We start from the raw sequence: 24,102 nt of genomic DNA, 5'->3' as shown, positions 1-24,102 counted from the left end.
ATGTCCTCGCTAACCGTGGAGGAGGAGGAGCAGACATGGGTACCGACGCACGTCCAGGTGACGGTGCTCCGAGGCAGGGGCTTGCGGGGCAAGGGCAAGCACGGCACCAGCGACGTGTACGCCATCATCCAGCTGGGGAAGGAGAAGTACTCGACCGGCGTGGCGGAGAAGACCACCGAGCCGGAGTGGAGGGAGGAGTGCTCCTTCGAGCTGCAGCCCGGCGTGCTGCAGGGCGGCGGGCGGAGCGGCTACCCGGCCGGGGGCAGCGAGCTGGTCCTCACCGTCATGCACCGGGCGCTGATGGGGCTGGACGTGTTCCTGGGCCAGGCTGTGGTTCAACTGGACGAGGTGTTCAACCAGAGCCGATGGGTGAAAAACCAGTGAGTTCACCTGCCTGTGTGTGTCATATGTGTGTGTGTATGTGTGTGTGTGTGTGTGTGGTGTCAACCTGCAGATGTGGTTGCAGCTGCATGCACGAGGCTCATCTTTCTCATTCTACCTCCTCACTGTGTGTGTGTGTCTGTGTTGTGTAGTGTGCTTCCCAGTTTGTTCCCAGACATAAACACGGCTGTCAGATCGGTGCTGCTGCATCAGGGCCCTGCAGACACTCCCTCCCTCCTCCCACCGAAACACCAAACTAAACTCTGACCACAACACATCCCAGTGAGGCTGCAGATCCCCCCCCCCCCCCCCCCATCCCATCCCATCCCATCCCCACCTCCCACACCAAGGCTGGTTGTTTTGTTGTGGCTTCTCAAAATCTGGTTCTCCCAGTGGTCCGAGGCGTGACGTGTAGAGCCGGGGTTTGGATTAATGGCCTGTCCCAATTCTCTGGGATTATCTAACAGTTTCACGATCTGTAAGCTCCAGGGTATTTTTAGAATAACATGTTCTTTCGCACAGGAGCCGCAACAACCGCCCCACAGGCGTGGACGTGCACAAGAGACGGGAAGTTTGTACGCAGCCTAAACATTTCCATCTTCAGATCTCTATTATTTGGGATCAATAAGTCATAAATTATCACCAGCTTTCTGATGCTGCTGCTTGAGTTTAAACTTTTGTAATATCCTACTGTACATTTGGCCATTCGTGGCATAAACAAATACTATTTCAGTGTATATGTATGATCATCTGAGCTCCTGACGCTTGTGCTGAATTTGACCAACTGTGGTTGAAATGCAGATAAACCAGATTGACTCTCATACCGTGCACACACTGGTATGCTCCATGCCCAGTGCACTCACGTACACTTCACATGTGGAAACAGGAATTACTCGAACAATAGTTTGACTGCACAACAGCTGGTAGCAAAGACAACAGGATCAGTGACGTAATTGATAATTGTTAAGTTGTGTTTTACACTGGGAGCTGGGGCTGGCGGTCATGTGATATGAGCCTGACAAATCAGCAAAGGCCGAAATGACCCAATCACCAAGTGGTTGTCTCACCACTGTTTCTGCTCGTCCAGACTCAAAGAGTTTTCAAACTAAAAACGGGGCCAGCAGTGTTTTCTAAACTTCTCAGTTTCAGCAGCTCTAAAACTACAGAGTTGATTTGTGTTCAAAAGAAAGTTTCATCAAGATTCATGAGTTATATCCTGGAAAGTTGGTGAAAATGCCAAAAACACCCACCTCACAATGTTAAATAGAGTGAAAACTAAATCATTGATCTGCCCCTTTGGCCGGATCCACCACAAAATGAAAAAGTCAAAGTCAAAGGACACAGACAAATGACAAATGTGCAGGAGGTAGACGGGATGAAATGTGATGTGACCATGAATAAAACCACTGGAGCTTAAGACATATTCTTTTTAAGGTGTCATTGCCACAACCAGGACCTAAATGTTGGTTCTTTACAACAACCTCCTCCATCATGACATCCTGAGGTTCCCCCCCCCCCTCCCCCTCGTGGTGTCTGTGTCCTTCTACAGACGCGACTAGCACCCGACCCGTCTGTGCTTTCACTCAGATAGACCCGTGAACACGAGATGAAAGGGGAACCAGTCGCCTCCCGTCGGTCGCTGTCGCAGCCGCGTGGCCTGAAGGTTAGAGTCTGTGATGTTGCTGTGTCAGCAGTTTGGTGCTTTGGTACAGTCCCGGTCTCCACGTGCTGGTTTTCAATGAAACCAGGCTGAACACTGGCAACACTTCCATCTGGAGCCTGGACGATATGGATCTGAGGAGACGGATGTCGAGGGGTGGTATTTGGGAGTGAAACACTTCAGATGGCCGATCTATCATCTTCCTGAGATGTTCGTGTTTTACAGTTAAACTTCATTATAAATAACTACAATATAAAAAGAAAACACAAATACAATCCAATATCTAGCACTGGCATATCTGGCAAACTTAAATGTGTCATGTGGCAAACGTCCAGTATGTCTGCAAGGGCTCAAACTGGCACATTTTGATTTGCCAACCAGTAGCGGTCTCTCTTTATTTCCCCTTGAGGCAATACTCAGTGTTCACGTGTTTCAACCCTTGAGAAAAGCATCCTGACTTCTTGCTGCTTGGTGCTAAAGGAGAAGTTTGACTCTAGTTGACTCGCAGTCCCAAGCTCGATGGTTTCTATCTTGAAAAAAAGAGTTAAACACAATAATATAGTGTATTTTCAATGAGTTTTAGTCCTGGTTTGAGGATTTAAAAGACAAAGTAGAATGTTCCAGAGTGAAACCCACACTTCAGGTTTCTTCATGTTCTTTAACAACGTTATTCTCACTACCTGCTTACGTTTAACATTGTAATAAGTTTAGAACGTGTCTATTGTGCTGCTGGGAACGTGTGGATCATGTTTTAGCACCAGTACCCAACCTACTGAAGCTTTTGCTAAATGGTGACTGTCTGCACTGCTCAGCAGAATGAGGTTATTACAAATACACAGTGGGACAATTATAGAAGAGTCATAAAGTGTGAGAACCGACTCGGGGATATTTCCGACACATCTATAAGAGTTAAAAATATTAACCACGGTAGGTTTGCCAGCGGGTTAGAGAGGAACAAGTAAAACTACTGCTGTTAGGTTTGTGAGAAATATATCACATCTGTAGGATTATCAGCTGCAGATTTGTATCACGTGATGTGATTTATCACGTTTGTGCTTTATCACGTTGGCAGGTTTTACAGAATGCATCAATTTAAAGTGCTTTCTTCACAACTGTTTGCTGAGGGTGAGCTTTATTTGCGTGGGGGCTGAATGGCGGCAGTCAAATCTGATAATGAAAACAAACACAGCGAGCAGCTCAGGTGGAGGAATGAGAATACAGCAGCTTTCAATGAGGATTCACCTCAACACAAAGTCAGGGGACATTTACAGATGACTGCTGTGATCTGTCTTTTCAAAAGCACAATAAAACGGCATCACTGGGCTTGTCAGCATCACTTTCTTCTTGCAGAGGCTGAGGGCCGAGGTGTCTCCGGTGGTTCTGCCAACACTCTGTCACTTTACAGTTTGTAATATTTATAAAGCCCGTTAGAGGAGGTGGAGGCTTCAGGGTGATGTAGAGCCCGGGGTCGTATATTCCAGCAAATGGAGACATTTCAGGTGGAAGTGGCTCCTTTCTCCTGAACCTTATTTCATTCTCTCCAGGATTCATCAGTTCTCAAACAGAGTTCTTCTGAATCAGCGTGTTCCCGTCACAGTCAGTGGGAATGAAGGAGGAGGTACTGGAGCTAATGTGAGCTTGACTAGCTAGCTTGCTACAGTTTAAAACAGATGCTAACTCTTTGCAATTTTACCGTAATAACTCTACAAGGATTGAAAGGAGCAAAATGATCCGTTTGGGACTCGAACACTTCACGACTTCAGATTTGTGTTGCAGAAAATGATTTGTCGATATATTGTTTATCAATGGAAACAATTTGGATCCATCATTTAAATCCTTTATCCAGCACAAATGACAAACTGGCTTTACTGTCCTAAAAACTAAGCTTTGCTGAATCCTGTAAATCAAATTTGATGATATAATATTTAATGCAATGAACAATCTATAATAAAACACAATGCATGCACAGTTTCTTCACACACAAGCGGGCAGAGCAGCAAATCGTCCACATGACTGCTCTATTCAAAACAAGCCTCCACCCGTCTGATCTTAATCAGCTGTTGGTGCATTAGATGAAGTTCGAGTTGAACTGGCCTCAGACGGGCGGCACGAGAGGAAGCAGTGGCCGAGATGGTTTTGCATGAGGAGCTTTCAGAGTAGAGCAGATTCCTGGAACGGTGGGCGTTGAGTGAATTCCCCAAAAGGGTCTGTCGGGGGGGGGGGGGGGGGGCCTGCCAAACGTCACCAGATCTTCACAAGCAACACATTTTACTCTAAATATGAATTTTCATGAATTTTGTACTTTGTCAAACACAGTTTCCTTCATAGCTTTTAGTTGCATGTCAGGGATTTATCACATATTGGATAGTCAGTGGTTATATTATGATTTAGACGCTATATTTTAAAACTGCTCCTTTCTAGTTGTCCTGTAGACATATTGTTATTCTATGATAATAATAACTTGAATTTATAGAGCGGCTTTCAAAAGAGACCCAAGGACGATTTCCATGTGGAAGCCAATGTCTGATGTTGTTCTAGGCTCTGAGTGATACTGAACCTCCATCTGCTGAGTGAGGCAGAACTACTGTGTGTGTCTGTGTGTGTGTGTGTGTGTGTGTGTGTGTGATGTGCATCCAGAAAAACCCTCTGCTGAGAGCCGACAGACTCAGTCTGAGAGAATCCAGTCTAATGGACATTTCAGATTACATAACCGTGCGACCTGACGAGTCCTCCAGCGGCTGCGGTGTGGAGGTTCTGTGCAGTGAAGACGAGGAGATGCTTTAAAACAACTGTGCAGCTTTGAGGTGGATTCTGTTTGTTTATCAGACCAGAACAACCAGACGGATAAATCTAGGTCACTGTGACATTGTTCCTGCAGCTCGTCAAAGCCCCTTTAGCCAACTAGCCGACATGCTAATGTGAGCAAAGCAGCAAGTGTAAACAAGCAATGATAGCTACTAGAGTCAAAGTGAAGCTGTTTTCAGACAAACAGAGAATTGGCTCCGGAGTTTACCCAGAGTTCACTTTTCACACGTGCACCTGCTCCGGAGAAAACACTGAGGAACAGTTCAGTGCTCGTCTGAGAGCAGATTTGGTTTCCTCTGGATTTAACACAAATCAGATGTGAACCCAAAGTCTCTTTTAAAGGATAAAACCTTTGATTTGTTCTGAAGTGAAACTCAATGATTCAGATACAGTCGTACATGAAGAAAAGGAAACGGGTTGTTCTGCATTTCATGTTTTGTTTTATTTCCTGTTGGTTTTATTTTACCTACAGAATAACGAAATAGAAGTTATAACTTTCTTAAAGGTGGTGGTATAGAGACTTAGCGCTGGAGCTTTCTCACACAGTTCTACATTATAGGTCTGAATTTGTTGATGAAGCATTAAACACGATGTTCTCTGAACCCTGTGATGCAGGAATCTGCCTGGAACAACATAATAACTGTGACGTCCGAACGTATTATCCTTTATTACTTATTGTTCTCCGGATGCTTCTGCAGGTGCAGCACCTGCGTCTGTTTCTCTTGATCTGCTTTTTGCCCAGTGACTCATTTTACTGTTGCATAATACAAAACACCCATTTGTATTCAGTGGATTCTAACCCTAGGTTTCCATCAACATATCATTAACAGATCAAATGATTTATAAAGGAGATCAGTCAGGATATTGAAGGGTTTTTGTTGTATCACCTCAGTTAGTTTTCTGTAATTTATTATTGTTTGAAGCTTTTCTGTGCTCAAACTATTTAAATTGCTCCAGTAGGTTTCATTATAATTTCTTGGTTCTTGGAGTTTTCCACAGGTTGGAATGTTGAAGGTGCAGTGCCGGCTGTGGCTCAGGAGGTAGAGCGGGTCGTCCTCTAACCAGAGGGTTGGTGGTTCGATCCCAGTCACGCCCATCTAATTGGTGATTGCTAATTGGCACTGCTATATGGTCGACCAATGGCAGCTCGGCTCCAGCTGATGACCCCCAAAGGATAAGAGCTGTAGATGATGGACAGGTGGACACTATCTCTGTGTCTCAAATCAGATATTGTTGTCGGCTTCATGTTGTACGAGTTCTACTCACCGACGTAGTGCACGAATTCCAATACTAAGAGGGAGCTGCCGTCCCAAAGAACATGGCCAATGTGCACTCATCGGAAATGATGATAGCTAGAATATCTGCCGGCTGCTCACCTCATTTAGAAGTTCATGTTTTGCTATCGTGTTCTCCTTCCTCAATATCCGTTTTTCGCAAATTTGAAAATATACTCTTTTGCCACCGAGCGAAGCGTCCAGCATTTATATTGAGACGCCGCTTATGACTCAATTGAACCATTCCCAGTCTTTCTGTCACCTGGTCCCTGACGTGTGGTGCGAGGACACAATGCCCGGCTGTTATCACGAGGGGAAGTTAACGGTGAGGTCTGAGCTCATCGCGTCCAGATGTGGAATGTGCTCTGGGACTCGCAGCCTGTCTGCTACTTCTGCTGAGGAGGCAGGAATCCAGGCCAGGCCGTTACCCACAGTGCTCCTGGAGGGTTCGCTGGCCTAATTCTCTGAGAGACGTCTAACAGGAAGTGTCAAATGAAGCTCGACTGAAGTGGCGCCGTTTAACCGCCTTGCATCTTTTCGGACACACCAGGTTTCTGGGGAGTAGCCGAGGGTCTTGGGTTCATTTGGACTTTGCTGCTAACATTTCTGCTGAGTCAGCTTGTTTAATTGGCAGACAGAATAACACTTTATATTCATCAAGGATCTAATGTCTGTTGGGGACTCGCTTTGGACAAAAATACAACTTTCTAACCTGGTTTAAAGCTTCAGAATTTCCCTCCACATCTCGGATTTCTGTTGTGACCATAGACTTGTTTATAAGTCTGATGAATAGTCGTTGATGATAGAGTTGTGTAAGTGATATAAGGAACTGGGGATCTCATCCAGGCTCTATAAAAAAGTGGAATGCACAGATTTAAACTTTCATCAGTGACAGATATTTAAACGCTGTAAAGAAGATTGACACCAACTGTCTCTGTATTTAGCATTTCGAGGGGTTGTTCTCTACTTGACTACTTCAATAGATCTTCCATCATGTGGAAGTGTAAATAATTCCGGGATTCTGATATTCCTTCAAATTTGTTGCACCTAACAAAGATCTTAAAATTGACCTTGTAGAACGCTGCAGAACCCTGTCGATCTTCCTGCATATGGATTATTTCAAACTTGGCATGAGATGGAAATTTGCCTTGTAGACTCCTTCATCTGCTTATTTACATGACATCTCCTACATCCTACGATATTCCAGGATTTGTGAACTTGCGTAAAATTCCAAAAACCAGAGGTAGTTGTCCAAGATGGCGACACCTCACCTCACATATTTGTGGTTGACTCCGACATATTTGGTGAATAAAGCCCTGAATTCCTCAGCTGACACCTTTGCCCTTGGCACCACTTTTACTCCAGAGAGCCTCTTTCCTCTGGATCTGAAGCCGCCCAGGCTCCCAGATCCCCACTGAGCCCGAGCACACGCTGGATAAAATAAGCTGATAGCCTACTTGTCTCGTCATTTCATTCCTGTCCTGTTTTCTAGAGCAAACCACTTGCTCCACAGAAGACGTGTACTTTGCAAGCTGAAGACCAAGCCGGCAGCTGGAAGAGGAAAAACAGAACCCGCCCTCTGCTCCTCAGTGGGTCAGTGAGCAGGCCCGAGAGGAGGAGATGCTGTCACGCTGGGACGGGGTGGAGTGTTGTGATTTCCTGTTTTTGCAAGATGGGGAAGCAGATATGCTGTCATGCTCTGCCGCTCTGGAAGGGGATTGTTCACACACACACAAAAAAAATACTCGTACTGACAAATTAAAAAGGAAAAATATGTTTGAGCATTTGCAGATTGTTGTTTATTACCCATAATGCTTCACAGTGCCAGGTCAACAGCCTGGTGGAAGTCGTGCAGGCGTCTGTGTGGGACGATGCGTTTGGGAAACCGGCTCCTCTTCTGTGACCGGCTGTTCTGCCCGAGCAGGCCGGCTGTTTTTGTTCTGTGCCACGTTTGTTTCCTTACATGCGTTTGTTTTGTCGTCGTCAGGCTTGTTCATGCATCACGTGACCCACAAGCCCAGGTGCACGTGTATAAATAGACCTTTGCATCGTCTTCAAAAAACAGAAGACAGTTTTGTGGCTGATGAAAAATTGTAAACGAAATGGTACGAGTCAGCAGAGGCAAATCATTTCCTGCGTGTCCTGTGTTATTCAGCCTGCGTGGGTTGAATTAAATATAAAAACTTTAAAGCATAAATGCAAATAAATCTCAAAACTGTTTGTGCGAGTTCTTCTAGGACTTCTCAGACTAAGAGTAAGAACAATTACAACGTGTGGACGGTGGAATCAATGATGGCTGCTCTAGTAGTAGCTTGACGTCTGCAGGAGAGAACCTCACCCAGCTCCCGGGTGCTGTGTCTGGAATGTGAGCCCCACCTCGGAGGCAGGGAGTTGGCCGCCCGGTCAGGAGGAGGAGGAGGAGGAGGAGGACTGATACTATTGTTGGAGCATCGGTGTGAAACTCGAGTCCACACCTAGCCGGCATCTGAGGCGGCGAATACAAGCACAGTCGCCGGAGCAAGAGCCGACACCAAAAAAAAACAAATATCTGCCCTGCTTCAGATTGAAAGAAAAGAAAAGAAGAGAACAAACCGGTTTGAAGCTCAGGAATTTACTTTGCTAACTCACTGCTTGATAATCTGGTTCCAGGATTTGATTTGACGAAATGTAAAAGCATCACCTGGATTAAAACTAAGCCTCTGTCAAGTTTAACAAGTACACAAACTTTGACACTGCTTGTATCCACACGGGAGTGTCGCTCCTCCTCTCGTTTCCCTTCTTGACAAGTGGGTTTCTGAACGTGTGTTTATGTGACGTGATGTTTTGTTCCCGTGCAGCTTTGAAAAGCAGCAGCAGCATTCCTCTCCTCTGTGCTGCGGCTCCACCTGCTTGTTATTTCTGAGTCGCTCTGGAAGCTCTGGCGTTTTGTTTTGTTAATTGTTTTTCCGCGGCCGCGTAGTTTCCCGGGTGTCACCGTGTTGTCAGGGCTGAACTCGAGGCCGGCGGCTGGATGATGACGATGATTATACAACAACCTACACTTACACTTAGTGTTTTTACTGGAGCTGAAAGTTTTCATGTCTCTTTTTCCTTTGTGATCAAACAAAACCAAAAAGGGACCTGGAAGCAAAGCCACTGATTTTTGTTTGTGACCAAGAGACCCGTGGGTTTGAATCAAATCTCTTTCTTTAGTGGTTTTTAAACTGTCCTAGCTTCGTTCCTTTACAGCTACAAGTGAAACGTATCATTTATTCTGTCATAACAAAGTTTAAATCTGCCGGGAACCTCAAAAATTCCAAAAATGTCTAAGTTCCTATAAAAGAAGAACAAACCTTTTAGCAGTAATCTCTGCTCAGGGTTGTAAAAACGTTGTTTCACTCTTTATGCAGCAGGAAAAATGTATAAGAAATAAACCTATAATGTGGATTTTAGGGATTTTTTTATCAGAACTTCAACTGCAGATTCATGTCGTGGGATCACACACAGTAACAGCTCTCTGCTCAGTTTACTTTCACGTGGGAGCTTCCATTCCTCTGCTTTTACTTTCTAACCTCTGTTCTCGGAACATTTCTCAGTCGCACATTTGACGTTCCACAACACGACATTTAGATTTTCTTGTTGACTCGACAGAACAGGATATTGTAGTCATTCCTGAAGTGTCACCCCCCCCCACACACACTTATATCTCTGACATCCTGTTTTATATTTCTACATTAAATACTACTTATTTATCATTAAGGACAAACAAATAAAGCACATTTAGGGAACTGATATCTGGTGGAGGTATGTGCTTATATAACTCGAGCTCCATTGTAGTTGTATGATATTAAGAAAGTAGGGTATATACCTTTGCACCATACCAGAGAAGGATTGTGTATTGTGGCAGGTATTTGTCATCCTCTCGATGCAGCAACTCGGAGTCTCTGTGGTCGGGGTGCGATTTGAAAATAGCCCGGCAGCACAGGAAGTGAACAAATAACAGCAGCTCTCGGTTTGTCGCCCTCGCTGCAGCGGTACCCCCCCCCCCCCCCCCTCCCCCCTCCTGTTGGCACCAAGTGTCAGAAACATGTGTTCGCTGGGGGGGGGGGGGGGGGGGGGGAATTTTCCTCTTTTTTCTTTTAAAACCAGTCACAACAGACCAGATGAGACTTTCCCATGAGTCACAGGGAGGTGTCACGGTGTCATTGTTCCTCGCAGCGTGAGCCGGGCTTCTAAGAACCGCTGCTCTGTGCCCGTCCGGTAAAGGAATCTAGAGCAGGGGGGTGGGGGGGGGGGAATCTGGTTTTTACTGAGGGTCTGTTGTTGTGGCTATGTGGGACACGCACCGTTAAACCAGAGATCACCATCGTTTCACTTCTTTGTGCTTGTCTAACGCGGTCTGATTAAAGAACAAGAGGCTTCCCCAAGGCATTGTGGGATGTTTGACCACACACAGTAGTGTGCGGTTAGTAGGACAAACACACACACTCACTCAGACATTTTAGCCCATTGCTTAATTACAGTCATTCACGTCACTCAATGCCAAACTGTGTGTGTGTGTGTGTGTGTGTGTGTGTGTGTGTGTGTGTGTGTGTGTGTGTGTGTGTGTGTGTGTGTGTGTGTGTGTGTGTGTGTGTGTGTGTGTGTGTGTGTGTGTGTGTGTGTGTGTGTGTGTCTCCAATTATTTGTCATTTAAATATTTATTCAATCAGAAACACTGGATCTTCTTGTATAATAACACGTCATTAGCTTTGACTCTGATAAAGTCTAAACACTACATTACCCATGATCCTCCACAGCAGTTGCCATGGAGAAGAATTAAAAAATGCTTTGTCATTATAGTGGAGAACAAAAGATGGAGGCTGGACTCAAAGTTTTTTTTTATATATCCAAAATAATCCAGCAATTAATTGTTTTCAACTGCTGATCGTCCTGTCAGATTTCTTAGGGATGTTGGATTCTCTTTAGTTTTTTATTAATTAATATAAATTAATAATGAATTTGTTGTTGTTCGTCTTTCATATAAGATTGAAGCTGTAGAAGAGCTCCACCTGTTGAGTCATGTTGACTATGGGAAAAATAATACATTTAATATTTAATTAAATGTTAAATGTTTAAAGAGAGAAAGTTGTGGTTATTGAAAGAATAAAATCCTCATCATCATTCAGGATTTTACTTGATAAAAGACTCAAACAGTGAATCAATAATCAGAATTGCTGCTGATTAATTCTATCGTCTTGCTAGATGACCTCAGGGAAACGTTCCAAACCATTTCCATGTGTTCTGTTGCAGGTGGTACCGACTCAACTCCAAAACCGGGAAGAAGGAGAAGGAACGAGGAGACATTCAAGTCAGCGTCCAGTTCACCAGGAACAACCTGACAGCCAGCATGTACGACCTCGTGATGAAGGACAAGGGCACCTCCACCTTCAATAAGCTCAAAGAACGCATGAGGGGGAAGAGGAGATCCAGTGAGGAGGACTCCTCCTCGGCCGTGGTGCCCGGTGGGAACGGCTCCGGGAGTCGGGTTCGGACCCGGCTGCCGAGCGATGGAGGCGGTGAGGAGGACTACGAGGACGACGAGGGGGGGGAGGCCCGGCGGAGCAAGATGAGGACCTTCTTCCTCCGAGGGAAGCTGAGGAAGTCGTCGGACACTCGCTCCAGCACGTCGCTCGGCTCAGAGAGCAGCGAGTCGTCTCGGGGGGGCAGCCTCAGTCCCACAGCCGGCATCAGTGTGGTGGTGTCTGACCTCTCCAACTCGCCCAGCAACAGCAGCAACCTGACGGCAGACTACTCCCCAGGTGAGAGTCCCCAGAGGATAGACCAGGATACGATTCAAGTTTCAGAGAGCCTGAAGCTGTGTTTTTTTTATTTCTTTCCGCAACACTCAAATATATTAAAAGTCAGTTTTCATTAGGGACGGGAATCGGCAGGGACCTCCCAATACGATACTATCACAAAACTTAGGTGGCGATACGATATGTATTGCGATTCGATATTACGATTTCTTGCAATTTCTTTTTGTTATTTTTTTTTTTTAAATACTGGACCATGGAAAACAGTTGAGTCATACCTTCAAATACAACACAGTCAAATTCACTTAGAGCTTTACAATTTTTTTTTCAAATATCAACATTAACTGACTGCCGGGCAGCCAATAGAGAATATAAATAAAAATTTGCCCTATTATTGTATAGTCCCTGTCAACTGCACACAAACTGACAGATTAAGAAGTGTATACCACTTAGGCTACTTTTAAACAATAAATAAAAGGTAAATTAAATAGAATGAATAAAAGTTTACTTAAAATATAGACTTTGAAATAAACAAAAAGTAGTTTTCATTCAATTTATGACAAAGAAAAAGATTAAGAGATATTTGAGAAGCAGCGAGCAGCGACCTGAACACCTGATAATAAACAATTCAACGATTTGTTTCAGTTCTAATCTGCTGATGATTGTTTTGAGTCCAGAAACCTACAGAGGTCTTAATCTCTGTTGTACAAAGAGCAGGATAATGCAGCCTCAGGTTTTCAGTGGTGAGCAGATCTCACTCATTCAGTCTATATAAGATCTTAGATAACACTCCAGAAGCAGAAGGGTTTAGTTTGTGTTCTTCATGAGGTCGCCTCCCAGTCGCGTCTTACTCTGAAAAGGAAGCTGCGTTTGTGATTGGACGGTGAAACGGAAAGTTCTCAGTTCGTACGTGCAACAGCCAAAGTGAGTGTGAAACAGGAAGAGGCCACAAATAATCCACTTTTATTATATCGAGTGGGTTTCATCTCCACCACTTCTTTATGTACTTATCACATTAGCTCAACAATTTATGCAACGTCTGAGGACTTCTTTTTTTTTTTTATCAGATTCTGTTTGAGCTCATTTATTAGTGTGATGACATTTTAATAACACTCTTTATTTTTATCGCACTTTCCTGAACAAAAAGCTTCACAGGGGGAAAACATGGAGATTTAAAGAACAGCGATCAAAATGAAAGAAATATTATCAGCAACATTGGTTTAAATTTTTAATATAAAATACTTGGTCCTTATCATCCAGCTTTACAACCACAGTGTTGTTATAGTGAGAATAAATTGGGGTAACGTGTGAGTCTCCACTACACAACAGACCCACAAAGACTTAATTAAGGGTGAGTTGTGGAGCTGCTGTGTCTCGACAGCCGTGTGGACTGTGCGGAGGTTCGAGCTCCTCTGAGTGTCGTCTGCTCTGTTAAATCGCCTGATTGCAGAGTTACAGGGAGAGAGAGAGAGAGAGCGACTCTGCACAGTGAAGCACAGAGCAACGCTTCCCATTATACAGGAAGTGAGTAATCACACAGAGGTGAATTAATCCAGAGCTACTGACCCAGCCTGCTGTGAAGAGCCTGGAAGTCAAAGCCATTACAAGGTGTTATCACCCGACTAAGCTGCCTGTAAATTTAATTTAGCAGAGCCTTTGATTACCTGCATCCATTTTCCCACTATCTCTGTTTCTCGTTTTTTGCAGAGCACACGGAAAACACGTCGCCCAAGTCGTCCTCGCTCAGATGTGACTCCGGTGACGAGGCCGGTGAGATCACCATAGCAGTGCCTCAGCTTACTGTTAACGGAAGCCATGCTTACAAAGTCCAGCCCCTGGACCCAGGCTCAGGAAAACCCGTCGACTCTTTAGGCCTGGGACTGTTGCAGAAGTCTCTGCCCGTGTCGGTGTCGCTACAGAACCTCAGCCCGAGGGCGTCCGCCGACCCTCACAAAGCCCCCGGGGGCGACGGGCGCCGCTGGTCCTTTGACAAACCCGGCGAGGAGGAGAAAGCAGCCATAGCGGCGGCTTTGGAGCAAAGCGGGCCCATGCAGGGTGAAGAGGAGGAAGAGGAGGAAGAGGAGCGTTTGGGTCGGGCCGCTCTGTCAGAGAGCCAGGGGAAGAAGCAGAGGGGGAAAGGGTCCAAGGACGGGGCGGAGGGGGCCCCCGCGGCCACCCCGGAGAAACACAAGGGCTGGTTCGGATCCAAGGACTCGCACTGCAAACCAAGGTGAGATACACACTGTGATCACAGAGGGAAGCTAACGACACACTGACCCTTTGTTACAGCATCAAACAGGTGATGGATTTTCTTTTAGTACATTTCAGTATAAATATGAATGAAATCAGTTTGGTGAAAAGCAGCTGACGCGCTCATGAGCCTGTCGGGAGTTTGAACCTGCACTGTTTGGAGTCCTCTGCTTCTCAACTCAACCGCTCGGGTCCGATCACACGTGACCTGTTCTGCTTGAGTTGTGTTCTACTTGTGTTGTGTTCTACTTGAGTTGTGTTCTGGTAGAAAACGTGTGTGTGTGAAGGAATGTGTTTGATGTGCAGGCTGACACGTTCGCAGCAAACGTCTAAACACAACTTTACTCAAGGTGATGATGAACTAACTTGAATTAATTCTATCCAATGTTAACTTTGTCTATTTGGTTTGCTTCATGTCCCGTCTGCTAACATGGCGTTTGAGAAGGGTTTATGACCTATACCGCAGCCAGCCACCAGGGGAGCTGTGGGGAGCTGTCGTGTCGTCCATCTTTATATACATGGTTAGCCTAGCTTAGCATAAGAACTGACAACATGGAAACCAACCAGCATCGTTTAATCTCAGAAAACTAGCAGCTAGTTTGTTAAGTTAAAGAAAGAATTATCTCAGCGTAAAGATCTGATAAAACTTCAAGACGTAAATTCGTAAATCGTCCTCTGCTCCCTGAGGGTTCAGTTTCAAACTCCACATCCACAGTGTCATCATGTCGAACTGGATCATGGTGGTTGTTTACTTTTCACTTCCTGCGTGCCGGCATGGTGGCGAGACGCTGCCTCCAGCTTTGTGCACCCCCCCCCCGGTCTCTGGTTACAGCAGGTATCTGCAATGCAGATGGAGGAGGGCGCTGCTCTCGAGAAATTAGCTCCATGAAGCTTGAAGCTTCGCAAACGCTGTAACACGGTTCAGAGAGAATCCCAGTTGCATAGGAAAGATGAGGATGTGGGCTGGAGTGTTGGTGTCTTATGGGTGTGTGCGTTTGTGTGTGTGTGTGTGTGTGTGGGTGTGTGTTTCCACTTCGAACACAAACACAATCTGAAGTGGGTAATTTAATTGGGAGCTGTCGCCTGCTGCTCCGAAGGTTCTTTGTGTTGGTATCTAATATAAATCAAATCTTTAATACCAGGTCTCCAAAAACACTTACTAACAATAATTTTGAATTTTGTATCAGTTCATTGAACCGAGAATAAACAATCACTGAGTCATAATATTTTCATCCGCAGCAGAATAATGTTCTGATAAGCGCCTGCTGCTCGAAGCGAGCTCAGCTATTCTGGACCATAGTAAACTCAATATCCTTCTGCCAGCGCTGTAACTTTAGGTTTTCATCGGTTACACAACCACACACTTGGATCCTCGGGGGGGGGGGGGAAGTGCCAAGTTGGCAGCGGTAGCAGAAAGTAATCATAACACTCAGCTGCAGCTCCTGCAAAATATCAGTGAAAACCCAGGTGAGGCACAGGAACACGTGTTTTAGGTGCGTGAATGTACAAGAAGAAGGCGTTTTAAAAAGTAATACAGTCACAGACGAGGACTTTATGTTATTATAAAATGTTTCCAGTTAATCTAACGGCTGGTTTTACATTTAAAATTGGGGTCAAAACTGTTTTAGAACCCGACCAGCGTATCAGTTGGTCGTTAATATACCAATGTGAGCCTTTCACAGATATATCAGCTTTGTGTTTGTTGATATGAACATTTTATCTAAGTCACAGATTCACACGAAAACAGCAAAGAATCCAAATATATATTTCTTTGACATTTTTGTTGATTCCTCAGAGAATAATTTATGGATCTTCATGATTATCCTTCTAATTTCTCATGAGGATTATGTGTGATTTGGTGTCGATTCGAATAAAAAAAATCTGGATCTAGTGAATTACAATGTGATTTCATAAGAGGACTGTTGGGCTTTGGCAGAGATATTGTTATCTGCCCCCCCCCAAAGAAATCCCTAAATGTGAAATGAGACTGAAAACCTCCTGCAGACGAACGGTCCCATGAGCCATCCTCACTAATCCAGAGGACTTTGTGCGTTTCCTTTCACAGCCTGGTGGTGTCACCTAAACTAGACCCCAACACTGATCCCCTCCCCTCTAGTCACCCCCCCTCGGGTCCCCCTGTCGATCTTACCTCTCTGGTTTCTCCGCTGCATCCCACTAACCCCTTCTGCCGCTCGGAGACCTCCCCACCTCCCATATCCCCCTGCAACCCTTTCTTCTCTGTCCGCAAGCACAACCCTTTCTATGACGACATGCTAACCACTCAGGACCCAACACCCACATTGCCTCCTCTGCCCTATCTCTCCAGCTCCCGGCCCCCCATAGCTCAGCTCTTTCCGCCGGCGAGTAACCCCAGCCACACCGTGACCTGTGACAACCCAGCCACAGAGGACTCTGTCGTTGGCACCGATGTTGCGACGGGTGACGGGATGGCGGAAGTTGAGAAAGGTCTCCTTCCTCTTGCTCCCACGGATGGAGAGAACCCTTTAAGCAAGGAGTTATCCAACCCTTTAATGTCCGCTGGGCAGCTGGAGTCAGAGTGGGACGAATGTTTTGAAGAGTTTGCAGCTGGCAGGCTCCAGTCTCCAGAGGACCTGAGCACAGATTGCAAAACACAGCAGAACACGCCCAGTGACCATCCGCTGGAAAACTGCAATAATAAAGAAACGTTACTGCCCATAACGGATCGGAACACTAGTGAAAGTGACGCACTACATCATCACCCCTGCACGACAGACCCGTCCGACGCTCAAGAAGCCACTGACGCATTTGCACATCTCCTTGAAACAATCCCAGAACAGATCATGTCTGAAAGCGACAACACAACTTTGAATCCTCCTCCTGATTTATCAAAGCTTGACGCCTGCACGGACACTAATCAAGCTAGCAGTACCACTAACACTAACATGCACCAGACCCCCTGTAACACCTCGTCCACACAGCTCATCAGCAGCTCCCCGGATCCTGCTTCATCAGGTCTCGGCAGCTCGGTCGAGGACGACATCCACTCCGGTCTTTCTTCTTATGCCGATAGACTTTCTGCATCCTCCTCCTCCGAGGAATCTGAGGCACGGAACTTTGAGAGCAACATTCAACATCCTGACGCCGCTTTGTCCGAAAACCAGAAGCCCTCAGAGTCCGTAGATGACATCACCGACCGGTCAAACGATTGGACGGTGTTAGAGGTCGCACAGGAGACTGTTGTTCAGCAGCAGGATGGGGATGGAGGTCCGGACAATTCAGAGGCACCACAGTCCCCGGTGATTCCACATCAGGAGTCTGAGATCACCGCAAGAGAGTCAGACACTAAAGGTGAAGAAACGGAGACACTAAACCTTCACGACGTCCCGGACTTGTTGCCGAACGTCTCTGAAGTACAACTAGAATCCAACAACTCTTCACAGTCTGATGTGTTCAAAAGCCTTATTTTGGATTTCTCTGAGGAGTTTAAGGATAGTTCTGGAAACAACAATACAGACGTCAACATTCTTGTGACTCCAGATGATGAGTTCTCCTCCAAGCTCCCATCGCTGTACGTCCTGACCTCCTCCCCTGATCTGAAGCAGCGTTTGTTGGACACCAGTTTAGGACGACCGGAGGCGAGCCGGTCCAGTCCGGTGTCATTTGGGGCTTTCGGTGAAACCAGACCCGGCCTGGACTTCGACAGCACACTGTTGCACACTCAGGTGTCGGATCAGAGCTCCAGCAGCTTCCTCCAAAGCCTTTATGTCAGCACCGACTCGCAGGATTACCAGACTTGTGTGTCTCACTCGTCCTCCAGCGTCTCGGAGCTCGACGAGACGCCGCTCTCTGCGAACTCAACGCTCTGCGGTGAGCTGAGCGACATTCAGACACCTGCTGACGCTGCTCTGGGCCTAGAGGAGTCCACCGGTGCATCCTCGTCATCGAGCAGAAAAGTCAACCAAACCAACAGATTTGAAGAATATGATGACAAGACAAAATTCATGATGGGGGAGGATTTTGATCTAGAAGTTCTTCCTGCAGCACTTACAGACTCTGAGGAGAGCTGCGGTCCAAAGAGGCTCGGTGAGGAAAACCAGACGGATGACGAGTTCTCAAGATCTGCTGTGCTCCACCGCTCCCACTCCGAGGGAACCCTGACGCCCGGCTTTGACGAGCTCCTCCTGCCCTCCTTCGGGAGCGACCCCGGTGCGATTCAGGAGTCCTTGTCGGTTCCACCAGACCTCGCTCTCCCCTCTCTGACCTCCTTTGCTCCCTCTTTAATGCTAAGTAGCTCCTCTCTAGTGCTCCGCTCCTTCCCTCCCCTTGCTTTGGCGGGGTCACCACCCAGCACGGCTCAAGCTGCTGAGCCCGAGGAGACCCAGGAGCAGCAGCAGCAGCAGGCAGCCAGTCAGCAGAACAGGTGAGGTTGCATATGCTCCGTGAGAAGGTGGAGGGGATCCAGCTTCCAGAAATTTCTATCCTGTTGTCTTCTTCAGTCTTCTTCTGCCGCTCCGCTTCTGCCGGCTTTTCTTCTGAGTCGCCAGCTCTCAAGGGGTTTCTCCTTTTGTGGTGTGACCTTGTCTTTTTCATCACTCTCACACACACACACACACACACACACACACACACACACACACTGGTGTTAACAGGACTCTTCTGCAGGTGTCTTGTGTGTGGCAACAAGAGGGGAAAAGGAGCCTCAGGCCAATTAGCAGTTATTATTTTGCCCTGATTCCTTCCGCCACACACACACACACACACACACACACACACACACCTCCCCACAGGGCCGGCAGACACACTCATTTGCCAAAACCTCCACCAGGAAACCAGGCTCGATTTCGAGGCGAACAAGGTGTTGTTGTGTCACTGATAGCATTTCCTTTTCACCTCGGGGTAATAACACATTTAACACACTTCTCCCTGTTTGATTGCACTGACGCATGCAATTAAATCTTTCAGTTTTGAGCTCATTTAATTTCAATTTTCACCAGCGTTTCCTGTAGCGAGGACTCTCACCCTGTCTAACCTGCATCCATGTCTGGTGCCACGCTGCAGGTCTACAGAACAGTCTGATATAGGACAATGATGGAGCCTGTACATTTAACACCAGGGCTGTCGTGGCATGACGTTAAATAAGGTTCCTTCTCAATGTAGGTCACCGACACGGGGGTTGTTTATCCTGTGTTATTGTAATGTAGTTTTTTTTTTTTTATTATTAATTTGCTGAAGAGAGAGATTTAATTTGAAGTCAATGGTTGTGACGCTTCCCAAAGGAAATCAACGTTGTGATCTCTGTGATTTTCAGAATAAAAGCTCAGTTTTTAACCTTGTTAACTTCTGAACCCCTGCAAAATAAAGTGAAGTGTAGTTTAACTGAAGAGTGATGTCTTCAAATTCACATTATTTGATTTGAAGGATTTTTAGATCTAAGAAGACTTTCGTAATAAAGCCGTCATTTGATCAATCTCAGAAATAGATTTATTCGAAATATCTTCATCGCTCTTGATCCCTTTGCTCTTGATCTTATTTTAACTGAAATATATATATTTTGATTAATTTCCATTTTAATCATCGTGAAGATGTGATAAATGGTCAAAACCTCCAGAAAAGGTTGTAGTCAAACCTTGACGGAGGAAAGAAACATGTCATACGCAGATAAAATGACCAAAGACCTGCAGTGTGGTGACCGGACCGGGTTCCTTACATCACTTAGAAGTATAACAAAGGTGTGTGGCTGGCATCACGTGTAATACCTGACTTTATGTACTGTATGTATTTCTGGCTGTTGTCCCGTCCAGCCCCCACCCAGTGAGGCCCCTGACCACTGCCATGCTGGCTGAGGAGAAGCGGACTGAGGGCCGGTCAGTGCTGGCCACCGGCCTGGAGAAGCTCAAGTCCACCATCCACCCAGGGAGGAGCAGCCAGGTCAGCGAGGCGGAGACGGACAGGAGGAAGGTGCAGTACATCTGTCATATTAATCAACTGAATACAATGAGAAAAATAGAAGAAATTCTATATTTATTATGTCTTATTTTGCATTATTAGTGTCAGAAAGTGTTAGATTTATATGATTTCTGAAAAACTCAATCTGAGAACCCTCATTTATCCGGGAGAGGAAATTTGGTTTTGTTTAAGTTGTTTCAGCCGAGAACAGAAATAAAAACAGACATTAACAATAAATAGGAATAAAGAATAATAAAGTAAATACAATAATTCAAAATGTATAAATCAGAAGATGATAACAATAACCGAACATTAACAATAATATTCATTTGAACAATAACAGTTAAATAGATTAATCATTTCTACCTAAAACTAAGGGTAAACCTGATAATGGGATTAGTGACTTTAATGTATTTACACAGATAATCTATTTGAGTTAAATGAACCATACATTTCTGTTATGAGGCTCTATACTTTCATAACTTACAGATTGATAAATGAAAACTAAGAACGTTCCATCACTGAGCGAAACGCATTATTCTGTTGGCACAGAAAACCCAGATCCTGTTGATTAATTTCAATTTAATCTTAATTGAATTTAACAGAAAATGTAAATATTGATTCAATTTAAAACCATAAAAAAGCCTGGATCCGCCCCTTTGTCCAGATTCTTTCTTCTTTCTCGATCCTTTAACCAAGTTTTGTGGAAATCTGTTCAGTAGGTTTTGTGTTATCCTGCCGTCAAATGGACACGGGGTGGAAACATAACCATCACACCGCTCTTATCCTCTGCTGTCTCTCTCTCTCTCTCTCTCTCTCTCTCTCTCTCTCTCTCTCTCTCTATCTGACTCTCTCTCTCTCTCTCTCTCTCTGACTTTCTCTCTCTCTCTCTCTCAGGCTCAGTCTCTGACGGAGGGGGCGGGCTCGTACTACCACCTGACCCACAGCGAACTGGTCGCCCTGCTGGGGCAGCGGGAGGCGGACCTGCGGCGGCAGGGGGCGGAGTTCGAGCGTCAGCGGGTCCTGCTGGCCAAGCGGGAGCTGGAGCTGAGGAGGCTGAAGCCGCAGGTTCGAGACCTGGAGGACTACATCGACACGCTGCTGGTGCGCATCATGGAGCAGAAGCCCACGCTCCTGCAAGTGGGCTCCAAGCTCAAGTGACAGAGGCAGGGGGTGGGAGGGGGGGGGTGGTTTGCAGTCCGATCCTCATCTGTTCACTCTTAACCTCCACAACAGCTCTTTAGTCTTTTCACTGCTACGCTGTCCTTTTTGATACCAATATTTAGGCACCGAGAGACGTCGAGGCCACGAGTCCGGGCCGGCTGAAGGTGGCTGGGGCGGTTCTGAAGGTAGCGGGTCCTCAGGTTGCTTTCAGGTTCACACGGCACGTTGTTTCTTTTTACGGCCGGGTCTAAGGACCGGGTTCTTCTTGGGTTCTGAGGGTCCCCGACTGTTGAAACACGGACTCCTCCTTTTCACCTCACGTCTCACTTCTATCACCTTATCACAAGAGAGAGGAACTGCAGAGGGTTCGGTCCATAACAACGTGTAAACAACCGATATCGCACAAAGACCATTGAATACAGATTGATGCATCAGCTCCAGTTTCCTTGAGGTAGACGTCGGGTTCTGTTTGTTTCAGTCCAGCTTGAAAATCAGGGTGTGGAGACTTGAAACCAGCTTGAGAAGAGAATCCATCACAGGTCACATCTTCTCAGCTTTTGCCTTTTTCTCTTCACAGTGGATTTCAGAGCTGGAGCTGTCCCCCCCCCCCCCCCCCCCAGGAAGTTATTTTTCTATTAATGGATCAATTAGTAGCTCTACAAAGGGTCATGTAATTTTTGTCCGAATCAAACTTCAAAACAAAGAGTTTAATGGACAAAATAACAACAATTTGACTTGGAACAAGTAGAAAGATTAAAATCTGATAAACACACCTCTGACAAACTTATAAATAAGTAAAGAATTAGTTAGCGCCATAAGTTTCAAATATCAATAAAGGTTTTTCTCGCTAAACTGAAATGAACTCGAGTCAGTAGCTGCGACGGAGAGTGTACAAATATTTTATTTAATTATTCCCAAATATGAATAAATAGCCTCATAATATCTCTTGTTGTGATTTAGAGAATCATCTCCCTGATGCTCAGTTTCTATTTAATGGGTCAAACTGTGCAAAACCATCTGTGTGTTTCGGACCAAGACACTTTTTGCAGATACACGTTGTTATGGATCGACTCTCTTCAGATGCATCGAGAGCTCTGACCGAACCAGATGTGAGCGGGGGGGGCGAGCTCGGCCTCACCCCCTGCACGCTGACTGGGAAGCGATTGTAGCGTACGAATGTTCAAAAGTGTTCTTAGCCACCAGGTGAATGGTTTCCCTTTCCTACGCAGGACTAGTGGTGTTTTCGCTCGGTTTTTCCCCCTCTTGAAATTACCCATAATGCTCAGCCACATAAGCTAAACAGGTTGTCGTCCGGCTCACGGTGTTTTCAAGCGATGGCGGCGTCACTCAGTGTCACCGCAGCTCCTCGGATCTCATGCTTCTGCCTTCTGCCCATGTGGTCGTTATCCACACGACTCCGGTGTGCTGGTACTTGACTCCCACTCCCTCCGTGTCTGTGTGTCACATCCGCTTCGCCTCAGGCACGCATAGCGCTGCAGCTTTCAGGTGTTTATAAAGGGATATATACCACATGTTACAGCATATATGCCAAACGCTGCCTTATTTTTTTGCTTTGTTTTGATGCTCATTAAAAATCAAGCACTTCATTTCGCTCGTCGGGGCTCGGGGCAGGTTTTGCAGAAGAGAAGCCATCTGTTCTATGATTTTTTTATTTTTTTTTACTTCTTCTGATGCTTTGTTATGCTATTGTTTGGATCACTGCACAAAAACAAATTGTATGCATACCAGTAGAAACTGAGCGTAACAGTGACTTCCTGTGACATGCCAAAAAAAAGCCTTGAAACTTAATCCATGGAGCAGATCGATACACCATGAAGTATTCTGATATTCTGATATGATGCCACTGTTAACAGCATTCGTGGATGTTCTTGCACTATTCAACCATCAGAACACGACTCTCCTGTACCCGTCTGTCTCACGTCGGTCTAGTTAGATCTCCTTTACACCGTACTGCACTTTCTAATCGCTCTGTGATTTTAGCACTCGGCCTTTGACACCACGACAGCGACTAGCCAGTGAGCTTGAAGCGTTACAGACTCGTCCATCACTCGTCCTTCCATGTCAGTTCTCGCTATGCGACGGCAATACCAAGTGCGTAGACGACTGTAGAGACGTGTTCAATGTGACTCGGCACTTACCAAGCGCAGTCCTCTCCCACGTCTTCCATTTTGAAAAAGAAGGTTTTTATTTAAACTGATTGTACCTTGTCCCTTGATTGTTTAGCCAGTGGAATGTGCGTAAGGTAGTATGTAAGATTGGAAAGTTTACAACTCGTGATGCAATTCTGTTTCACAAATTTTGTATATTTAATAAAGAATATTTTGTGTTTCTTGCTCACTATATGTTTGGTTGTGCATCTTTCTTCGGTGGTTCTTGTGTGTGTGTGTGTGTGTGTGTGTGTGTGTGTGTGTGTGTGTGTGTGTGTGTGTGTGTGTGTGTGTGTGTGTGTGTGTGTGTGTGTGTGTGTGTGTGTGTGTGTGTGTGTGTGTGTGTGTGTGTGTGTGTGTGTGTGTGTGTGTGTGTGTGTGTGTGTGTGTTTTCAGGTTTGCATTCAGGGTTGATTTCTGGCAATTGTGCAACTGCTTCCATTTCAGTTAAACACATGAACAAAACATTTATATATTTCAAATAAACATGCATCCACTTTTACGTATTTTTATATCGTATAGGTTTATAATCTAAAATGAATTAAAAGAATAGTGATTAAATAAACACAGCAGTTCCAGTGCATAGAGAGTCAACGACATCAAAGGTCAGAAATTACTTTGAGCCACAGTCATGGATCAAATCTCTCACTTAAATATGCCAGAGTTATCAAAGGACGCCAGGATTTGAGTCTAGCCAC

The 24,102-nt window shown here is 45.6% G+C and overlaps 1 protein-coding gene across 1 annotated transcript; it reads left to right on the top strand.

Annotated features, from left to right (window-relative positions):
• rab11fip5a (RAB11 family interacting protein 5a (class I)) lies at window positions 1-21,848 on the top strand. The gene is made up of 6 exons (XM_053434042.1): window positions 1-380; window positions 11,392-11,900; window positions 13,602-14,124; window positions 16,210-18,546; window positions 19,928-20,084; window positions 20,970-21,848. The coding sequence occupies exons 1-6, from the start codon at window positions 1-3 to the stop codon at window positions 21,231-21,233; spliced, it is 4,170 nt and encodes a 1,389-aa protein (XP_053290017.1). The 3' UTR covers window positions 21,234-21,848.
• The last annotated feature ends 2,254 nt before the right edge of the window (window positions 21,849-24,102 follow it).

This window comes from Pleuronectes platessa, chromosome 11, assembly GCF_947347685.1.
Source record: "Pleuronectes platessa chromosome 11, fPlePla1.1, whole genome shotgun sequence".
In the NCBI taxonomy this organism is placed as follows: domain Eukaryota; kingdom Metazoa; phylum Chordata; class Actinopteri; order Pleuronectiformes; family Pleuronectidae; genus Pleuronectes; species Pleuronectes platessa.
The sequence above is the reverse complement of the archived record's forward strand: the minus strand, read 5'-3'. Positions and strand labels throughout refer to the sequence as shown.